The following is a 10866-nucleotide window of genomic DNA, read 5'->3' as shown; positions in this document are numbered from 1 at the left end:
GCAAGTAGGTGAACCGATACTGGGGAACTATTTTCTCTCTTTCTCCTGAGACCAGGACAGCAGAGGAAGGCTAGGAAGAGTGTTCTGACTCCCAGAATTGGGAATTGTTGTATGGTGAATGGCTATGGACTCTTCCTTGAAAGTTTGGAACAGAAGATGAAATGTGTTGATGTGAGAATTCATGATGGCAGAAAAAAGTCCTAAAAGAACTAGAGGTTCCAAATTTGGAAGAACAGTGGGCTTTCTGTTCCCAAAAGAGATTCAAGAGCTCAAGAGGGAAATTGAGGCCAGGTGGATAGAAGTTTTCATGAATCGATCCATCCTTTCAAAGGATTTTCTATTGGTCACTTTCAGCTTCTGATCTTAGGATATAAAAATGAAAATGTAAAGATAATAAATATTTGTTTTTATAAATTCTGGGAATGCAAGGATTTGAGGGGTGGAATCTATGCAAAAGGAAACAAAGTATGTAGGCACATACATACAGGGCCACTTCGCTCTCAAAATCAGCAGTTTACATTATTTACTTTGCATCAAGGACCTTCCATTGTGGGTAAAGTAGAGACCTACATCACTGCTTGAGAGGAGAAGCATTCACAAGTTAGTATTTAAAGCAATTAGGACATGTATTTGGAATAGAAAAGCAAAATCATCGTGCAGCACTACCGAAACTTACAGTTCACATTTCTTCATTCAATAAAATAAAATCTACTGTTACAAATCCATGCCACTCTTATTTACAAATGTTTCTGTTTTTCTCTCAGATAGAACACTCTTAAGATCCAGGCTGACCTTCAGTTCTAAAGCACACTGATAAAAAGATCTCTACCACGCAATATTAGTTCTAAAATTTAAATACTCTTAAGGATACAAATATACTTACTGAGTGATTGGAAAATCCTGCTCTAGAAGTATCTTGATCAACCGATCAAATGTCATACCACGAGTTTACTTCCCCTCCCTGTCACAAGGACTCGGTGTTTTACTCATTACAGGTTGTGAGAATAAGAAGGAAACGTGTTTTCCTTCTGGAATTCTATTTCTATATATCTGTCCCCCTTCATTTTGAAATAGCACATGGTTTGGGGCCAGCAGAGGTCTCTCTAATTAGAACATTCACTATCCTAGTCAAGACAGCTAATGTTGAATAACAGGGACAGCCAGCAGGCTGCCTCTGACCAAGGCAAAGAATGAGGACTGCCTCTGGGATTTCCTTCTCTTACATCTGCCTCTCATCCTCACCCTCCTTGGCACATACACAGAGGCTGGAACCACGGGCAGAACATCCTGCAAGCCGCCCTGCCTGTCTCAAGTGTCAGTGGACGCCTCCTACAGCAATTGCTTTTCCCGCCTTTTTCTGAACCAATGATGAGGAAGTAAATTTGAAATCTGATATTGATGTGAACTCCAAATAGAAATCATTCCCTATTCTCTCTCCTGGTGTTCTCATCCAGAAAGGCTTTCCTGACACCCCATGTTGAGGGAAATGCTCTCCTCTGGGCTTGCTCTCAGCTTTGAACACTCTAACTATGGTTTTACTCTATGTCTTTCTTGCCACCAGACAGTGGACGCCTCAAGTAAAGAAAACTGTCCTATTCATCCTTGTAACTTTCATGTCTCTTTCAGTCCCTCCCACATGGCAGTTACCCAGTTAAGGTTTGCTTGGTTGTGTTTTCATGGATTTGCTTACATGAGACTCTTTTTCATCAGTCCATTAACAATTTTGGGTACCTGCTCTATATGAGACCCTCCACCAGGCACTGGAACTACAAAGATAAATGAGATGGAACCCTAGGTCCTGAGAAGTTACAATTCAGAAGGAGATATCGATGGTACACAAGTAAACACAAACCAAAATTCTAAGGTAGATATGAGGAGGGAAGGCTTCACACAGGAGGTGACATATGAGCTGGGGCTTGATGGGTGACTAGAATGTTGTCAGACAACAAACAAGGCAGAAATGTGTTCTGATACTGATTTCAATGAACATTGCAATATCTTTCTCTTTTACTGCAGAAGAACAACTGTTGCTTTGGAAACTGCTATGAGAATCTTAAAGATGAATGAAAGGGGAAAACTGCTCCAAACTGCTAATGAGGAAAGTAAAACAGGACCCAGATACTATGATAATTTCCCTCATTGCTTCATCCTTTGCTCACAGCGCAATTTTAAGTACGGAAAAAATAACAGTAAAACCTAATACTATGAGTGAATACAATATGTTAATAGTACTGAAAATCTCACCATGTAAGTAATAAGATACATCTTTCTATCTTTTAGCAGACGCCAGTCAAAACTCATGAACAATCAGTCTGTTAGCAAAATAATGAACACATGAAAAAACTGTCTAAGTAAATCTACAGAAACAACTGTTCAAATCCCACAAACTTTATTTAATAATGCCTCTTAGATTAATGGTTAGAAATACAAATGTGGAGTTTTTAACTACAAATTTAGTGAAATGATTCAACTTTTAGTCTTTGAAAAGTATTTGTCAACTAAATGGTCATCCCTAGAAGCAATCTGGATTTTCTGTTTTGTTTTGTTTTGGGGGTAGAGAAGTGATTTTTAGAAAAGAATCTCATTTTCATCAGGTTGATCTAATCGTGTATACATACACGTTTGTTGTTAAAATGACTCAAATAAAGAGATAGTCCATATTTCAGTCTTGTTAGCTAAGAAACCTTGGGAGAAATCTGAATTTTCTTAGTCTAGGGAATCTACATTTTTCAAGACAAGTGGGTTATCTTATATTTTACACAGGGCAGGATTTTAGTAGGCAAAAGAGCACACGCACATTTAAGCTGAAGTTGAAGGAGACTTTCCCTTCCAGCCAGCTACCATTTTCACATGCCTATACTGCACGGAAAACAATTTTAAGCACACAAAAGAGAGGGACAAACAATAAAATCAGAAGAGATGGTTATTTCTGGTTAAAAGATATCAAAAAGTTTCAGCTGATAGGTAAGCGTCTTCATGTTATTAATCCCATGCTCCCAAGTCTATCACAATCTTAATGCATTTTTGTAGGCTGCAGACATTCCAGGTGCTTAGACTGCCAGCAGCTTGTTCAAAAAAAAAAAAAAAATCATGTGTTGTTTGTATTTATCTGGTTGCAAATAGTCGAACACTACACTGACCAAGTTGGCTGGAAAAAACATCTTTTATTAACACAAGTTTAACTGGATTTAAAATATTCATAGGAAATGTGCATTATTATTATTTGGCATCAGCACACTAGATTTTTTTTTTTTTTCTTGTCAGGGGGTGCGGGCGTCTCATTGCTGTGGCCTCTCCTGTTGTGGAGCACAGGCTCCTGACGCGCAGGCTCAGCGGCCATGGCTCACGGGCCCAGCTACTCCGCGGCATGCAGCACGCTAGATTTTTTTTTTTTTTTTTTGCAGTACGCGGGCCTCTCACTGTTGTGGCCTCTCCCGCTGCGGAGCACAGGCTCCGGATGCGCCGGCTCAGCAGCCCTGGCTCACGGGCCCAGCCGCTCCGCGGCATGTGGGATCCTCCCGGACCAGGGCACGAACCCGTGTCCTCTGCATTGTCAGGCGGACTCCCAACCACTGCGCCACCAGGGAAGCCCCCCACGCTTGATTTTTAAAACTGCATGGTACTGGATATTGGTGGCCCACTGATGTAAATGACAAATTATTTGAAAAAACACTATTAAAATTCCTCACAGGGGGCTTCCCTGGTGGCGCAGTGGTTGAGAATCTGCCTGCCAATGCAGGGAACATGGGTTCGAGCCCTGGTCCGGGAAGATCCCACATGCCGCGGAGCAACTAGGTCCGTGAGCCACAGCTACTGAGCCTGTGCGTCTGGAGCCTGTGCTCCGCAACAAGAGAGGCCACGATAGTGAGGGGCATGCACACCGTGATGAAGAGTGGCCCCCGCTCGCCGCAACTAGAGAAAGCCCTCGCACGGAAACGAAGACCCAACACAGCCCAAAATAAATAAGTAAATTAATTAATTAAAAAAATGGTAGGAAAATGATTACAGAGGAATGAAATATTAAAAAAAAAAAATTTCCTCACAGCCTTTTTTCTCCATCTATGAGAAACTCTCTTTGTACCCAAGCATTTGTTTCTCTGGCTCTAGGTACCTTCCTGCCTAGGTTTCTCTTTCTGCTCTCAGCTGGGTCACAGGCTTGATGAATATCATGCTCTCACGGTATCATATGAGAAATATTGCTATTGGTGACAGGTTTTTTTTGGCACCAGAATGTTTCGAGGCTTTGGCTGATGTGGAAAGGTGCCTAGCGATGGCATGAAATTTAAATGTGGGCATGAGGTGACCTCTCTGTTTCATTCTGTAAGGTGATATGTCGAATTTCTACATTGGAAATTGCACTTCGCCAATTGGGAGGTTGGTAGTTAGGATCAAGTATGAAGCGTGATACCAGCATAGAGCTGTCAGCATGGGTGGTGGTTTTTTTTTTTGCGGTACACGGGCCTCTCACTGTTGTGGCCTCTCCCGTTGCGGAGCACAGGCTCTGGACGCGCAGGCTCAGCGGCCATGGCTCACGGGCCCAGCCACTCTGCGGCACGTGGGATCCTCCCGGACAGGGGCACGAACCCGTGTCCCCTGCAACGGCAGGCGGACTCTCAACCACTGTGCCACCAGGGAAGCCCCAGCATGGGTGGTTTTATAAGCAAGGCTTTGAAGCCTTGACGGAAAAACTGCTTGTGCCCAGTGCCAATCACTCGGTCTTTGTCAACTCAATTGCACATCCATTCAGAGATGGCATCCATCTCCACTGACACCCAAAATATATAGGACACTGTTATCATGTCTCAGGGGCGAGCATGCACTGGTAACTTAACCTGGAGGGGCAGACAGCCAGCCTTTGGCCCTTTGCTGATGTGTGTGACATCACGCGTGAAGCAGAGGAAGAAGTCATCTGTCTTGCTGAAAGGATTTCAATGAAAATGAAGACTGGGTTAATACCTGCTACACAATCAAGTGTTACTAATTCTTAATGAAGGAAGATGAAGGGTTAACACTATTGCCCTTGAACCCAGGCCCTAAAAAAATCACAAAGACAGCAGTGTCTCCATGCATGAAAATTCTAACCACATTGAGTCTGTAAGACTTGTTTTATGGTAAGATGAGGCAGGAGAGGAATTTGCTCAACAGAGGCTGCTGTACTAATTGGTACTTTACAATGTTTGGGAATTTATTTATGTAGGAGATCCTGACCCCTATTCAATAAAGATCACCACGGAGGAAATCCGAGTGTTGCCCCCTGTCTATGGGAATAGAAATTGTGGTGCGAAAAAAAGGAGACATTTTCTCTCCTCTTCCAATGTGGCATTCTATGGAGTCATCACCTCTGCAGTGGGTGAATAATTATTTTTAGTTAACCTCTACTGAGTGCCAAGCAAGTATGCTCTATCTAAGGAGATTAGAAATTTATCTTCAGTTGTTTTTTTTTTAAAAAAAATGTTTCTTCAAAAATCTATTTTGGGTGGGAGCTCTCTGGTTCATACGTCTGTATACAGTTGGTGTTCATGCGGTCAGAGTCCCCAGAATGAAGGTAACGTTCCCTCTAAAAGGGGTGTAGGCGCGTTGAGTGGTACATAAATGCTTTCTGGGCTTTGTGTGTCGTTTATTGCACTCTGCTGATAATTTACTAAATGGTACCCTTGAGAGGAAAGAACTGGATGTGTCCTTGTAAAGTACCAAACTTGCTCCCTGGGAATAATTACAAATTGGGAGAAATGGATGAACTATTATATATTATTGTTCATATATTTTTTTAATGTAAGCGTTAAGGAAGGTAGATAGGCCTGATTCCATCTCACTTGATATCTTGTTCTCACTAAAATAATATAATTAAGGATATTGTAGACATAAAAGAATCAATTTCATATACAATTGATATTGTTGCAAATACCGTGCCTTTTGAGATTAATATCCAGCCTTTTGAAAGTCACTTGGGTCCTCATTGAATATAGAGCCAGAATGGCAATTGGCCAACAGGGCAACATCTTCTAAGAGGCCTCTGATTAAAAGACTTGACAAGATTAACCCTAAAAACCTCATTGTTCAAAGATACAGTGTCCTCCTTCACTCTGTGTAGCTTGATTTAATTTCTAACTTTTCTAAAAAATTATACTTCCATATATATACTTTTTAAGAAGTAATTTGTATAAAACTCAATATGATTGCCATGCATTTATTTTCTCTATATAACCGAGTAAAAAACATATATATGCAAACAAACTCTTCCATGAAAAACTAGAAAATTCTCTGTACTGGTTGAATAAGACAATCCCAATGTACTCTTTGTAATCCATGCAGAATGACTGTTATCAGATTATACTCCTCTATTCTGGAGGCTGTCTTTCAGGTATGAGTAAAAGTACAATGGAATCTGTTTCCAGAAAAAAAGTATAATGACCTCTAAGTAACTTCATGAAGTAAGGTCCATATTCCACGTTCTTCTGCAGAGAACACTTGTAATATTCGGTCATAGAGTAGAAAAGGATAATCTTTCTCCTTCAGGACACCTAGATGTACCCTGAAGGACTGAGTGGGTCCATATCATAATTTATTGTGAATTACATATTCCTGTTTGTAGGCCTAACCCTCCAAGCCCCCATTTTTCTTCTTTCTGGAAACTTTGACCGTTCTTGTCCTGGAAAAGATTACTGTCCCTCAACATCAAGAAAATAGAGGAGGCTTATTTCTTTGTTTTGGAAAAATTGAAGACTTTAAGACTTCCTAATATAGAGAATATCTGGCTGTGTGTTTTTCAGACCACTTACTGTCCTCTGCGGTGATGAACAGAATCCAAGAACTATGTGCACTGCCAAATCCATTGGAGACCACCAACCGAAATTCGTACTCTGTGTACGGTTGGAGATCTCTCACTTCATAGCTTAACGATGCAGAAGGACCGGAAAACAACCTATATGGAAAAGAAATTCTAAAATTAAGAAGCTTTAGACATTCAAAGGAATAAAAAACAAGTACAATCTTAAAGAATTTTCAGGGAATGTCAACATACCTCTCAGTGCTGCAATTTTCTGTCATCACGTGATATCTCTTTTAAAATAAGCAGTCCTTTGGCTAAGGGTTTGTATTATTGCATTTATATGAGATGTAAATTCTAGTAGTAGCCTGGAGTGAATTCTAGTCTAGTATTGAGACTGACTGCCACATGGAATTTGTAGAATAAGTATTATACTTTTGTAGCCATAGTCAGACAGCAGATTTTGTGGGGTTCAGGTGTGTGCCTGCTCTTGGCAATACATGTGCTCATGAAAAGTTAAGGGTGAAGGAATCTTACTTTAAGCCTCTATAAATGAAAAATTTGCAAAGCAAATAATGATCTCCTAGGGTGTTGCTTTTTGTTTGTTTGTTTGAACTTTGGAAAGGAGGTTTTTATTTGTTGCCAGTAAGAACTGACCTATTGTTAAAAATTTAAGATATAGTGAATTTATGGCTACGTTGTAAAACCCGGGTGACTGTTAGAAGGGATGGACGAAGTAGAATGCTTACTCTAGAAACCAGTGGGTGGAGTTGCCGGGCCTCATCTGGAGTTGGTATCTGGGAGAGCCGGGGGCGTTGTTCCGAGCTGGTGTAGACCAGACAACCTGAAGACTGGTTGGAGTGGCAGATGAAAGCCTCGGAGGCAGCACGCCATCTGGAGCTGTCGAAAAACACAGATGAATTAGAGCAGAGAAAACTGTGGAGAACATATGCTGGATGGAATCGAAATGCTCCATATACTGGAAAAACTGTTCCTCAGGATCAACAACAATGTTAAACATGGTCCATTTAATTTAACATTTTCATTCCGGAACTACTGTACTTCCTTATTGTTCATTTCAACACAATTACATGAGTATTTCCATCTTAAAAGCCACCCCCCCCCCACAAACAGCAAGACAGATGAGCAGGCAGCACATCCCCACCTGTACTTCTGTTTCCCTAATTGAAAACATGGAGGGGATTTAATGAAGCAAATATTAAAGTACCTTTTTAATTTAACTCTTTGTTCAACAATCAAGCAACTGAACAGTGAAGGAGTCTGGATCTTTTATTTCTTCCATTGATGTCACCCATTGTTTCCTTAATCACACCACGACCATGAACACAACTGGATTTTTTTTTTTTTTGAGGAAGGTTTATTAAAATTGTATTTTTCTACAAAGAAAGTAGCACATTCCAGCCTTAATTCTCACTTATGAAAATATAAAAACTAAGCTTCTTTCCTCATGTGTTTTATACAGTTGGTTGCCCGTTCTCACAGTGATGCTGCCTTTATTCAAATATGTTACAAGTTGGGGCATAGACTTTTTCTAGTCTAGTGGAATCTCTGGCAAATTCTTCCTGAAGTCAGCATACTTGCTTGATATAATCTGTTAGGGAAATCTATCTGGATAGTTGTAGAAGGCCTAAAAGAAATGAGTGAAGCCTATTCTATTAAGAAATTAAAATTTTAAAATGGACCAGAAGACTTCGGCTATTAAATAAATTTTTCCAACAGGTATAACTTGAATGAACTTCTCATATCAGAGTGTGTTCCAAAGCTAGTCAGAAACTCAAAAACAAATTAAGCACAGTTCTGTGCCTTTGGGAAAATCACCAGGGAACTCTGAGCTTATGTTTCTTGTCTTTAAAACAGGGATAGTATTTTGCCTTTTTAGGATTGCTGTGAAGACCAGAGACAATGTAAATAAAGGACCTTTTATGGGGTCCTGGTAATTATTAACTGTTAGCTATTGTTATTATACTGGACTAATCCGAACTTCCCTTAGCATAATTTAAGTACTACTATAATGCAATTTTTGATTATTGTAATATAAGTTCTTATTGACCAAGGATTACTAGAGGCCATTGCTGAAGGAGGAGAAGGAATCAAAACAATGAAAACAGCTATCAGGATTCATTTTCAACTTCTGTTTATACATAACTTGATGTAGTGTGTGACTTTTATATACCCTCCAATTTGGGAGAACTGTCTTATGAACTATGAAGCTAGTGAATGGCCATTGATGAGAATGGAAGAATTAGATTCCGTGTCTCATCAGTCTGTTGTAAGGGTTCTGAATTCATCAATACTTCACTAATTTATTCAGTAAACATTTATTGAGCCTCTACTCTGTGCAAAGTAGTGTTCTTTGTGTGGAGGGTTAATAACACTGAGTCAACCCTCAGTTGACATGACCCCTGACCCTACGGAACTTATGTAATCGGAGAGAGCGAGCGATGAACAAATAGATACCGATGACCCTACCAGATGGCACTAAGTGCTCAGGTGAAGACTAACGCAGGGTAAGTGGAGAGAAAGTGAAAAGGAGTGAAGATTTTGGTTATTACACAACAATTCAGATTAGACAGGAGAGCCATAGGAAGAACACGTCATTAGGTGACATTAGAGCAGAGACCTCAGTAACATAAGGAGGTGGTCATGAGAATGTCTACCTGAATGTCTACCTGCCGTGTGGAGGAGCAGCAATCCAGCCAAAGAGCAGGCAGGGCAAAGGCAGCGAGGAAGGGAAAGCACTGGCTGTGTGTAAGGAACAGTGGGAAGAAACAAGCACGACTGAAACTAACTCAGGAGAGGAAGAAGAAGAGAGGAAAAGCTGGAGAGCTAGGCTCGGTCTAGATACCTCTAGAGCCTTCTTAGGGCTACACCTTGAAAGTCAAAGTCAAAGGCTTTGGACTCCATTTTAAATGGGGTTGGGAGCCACGGCAGGGTCTTAATCAAGGAAATGTCATGATTCTAAACAAATAAAGGCCACTCTGGCTAAGTAAGAGTGACTTTCTAAGTTGAAGAGAGAGGGAATTATTTAACAAGCAAAAGCTTTTCTTTCTAAATTTTGGAAGTATAGTTTTAACATCCGTTACAACTCATCACAATTATTCCTCAATCACAATCATGTAATTATACAGATTTGGTAATTATTGATCAGGGTAGATAAGCAAAGAGACAGACACAACTGGACTAAAATAAAATGTCTACTCTGATTCCCTGTGAAAAAAAAGCAATAAACAAATACAAATCTCTCTCTTTTTTTAAATTTACAATTAAAAAATTATTTAGTTTGGTTAGTAAGTTGAAAAAAATTTACACTTCTTACATAAATCTAAATATTTTAGGGAGCTAGATAATGTTAGTTTTCCAAAGGAGACTGGATTTAGGAGTCAGATAGCTAAAGTTTCAAATCTCATCCTCACCAATTCAGTTCACAAAATTCAAAGCTGATTATATTTTGGCAAGTTCTTAACCTCACTGATGTAAAGTCATTTCATTTATAAGTGTATGTCCAATAATACTGACTCTGTAGAGTTTTTAAAGAAGTTAAATTTGCAGCAATTAACTAAAATGGTGCAAGGAGCACAGTTTACTTCTTGGTAAATTTTGGTGTGTGTACACTTGTGAAGTCACAGATTTTTGTCCCAGGATGGTAATGTGTATATAGATAGACAGATAGATAGATATGTAGATAGATAGATCAAGGTAATAAGTTTTAGTGAAATTAATGAGTAAAATTAACAAAAGAAGTTTTAAATAGAGCCACACTTAAAGAATCTGCAAATTGTTTTTCTTGGTCCAGGCACAGATTAATAAATTAAATGCTCATCAGTAAGAATAAATGCCAAAAGAATAGTTACCTGCTAATGAAAAATTAATCTGCATTTGATAATTTCTTTAAACATTTAAGCAATAATTTCATTGAGATTTCTTTATAATGGTACAACCTCTACCTTAAACACTGGATCAAATATTCATAAACCATGAATTATGATAGTGTGGCTAACCAATTAAATATCTGAACTTGCAATAAATTAAAACTTCATATGCTTCTTAATTTCAAATAACCTTCAAGTTGCCTTCAGAAA

The 10866-nt window shown here is 39.4% G+C and overlaps 1 protein-coding gene across 1 annotated transcript in view; it reads right to left on the bottom strand.

The window, feature by feature from the left end:
- Positions 1-10866, bottom strand: part of USH2A (usherin) — a 782904-nt gene that overhangs the window by 285485 nt on the left and 486553 nt on the right. Inside the window, exons 38-39 of the mRNA XM_049708907.1 lie at positions 7516-7666; positions 6780-6922 (exon numbers count right to left, since the gene is read on the bottom strand). Of these exons, the coding sequence (XP_049564864.1) occupies positions 6780-6922; positions 7516-7666 (294 nt within the window). The remainder of the gene's footprint in view (positions 1-6779; positions 6923-7515; positions 7667-10866) is intronic.

Source organism: Orcinus orca, chromosome 1 (genome assembly GCF_937001465.1).
Source record: "Orcinus orca chromosome 1, mOrcOrc1.1, whole genome shotgun sequence".
Taxonomy (NCBI): domain Eukaryota; kingdom Metazoa; phylum Chordata; class Mammalia; order Artiodactyla; family Delphinidae; genus Orcinus; species Orcinus orca.
Note: the sequence above shows the minus strand (reverse complement) of the source record. Positions and strands in the feature narration are given on the sequence as shown.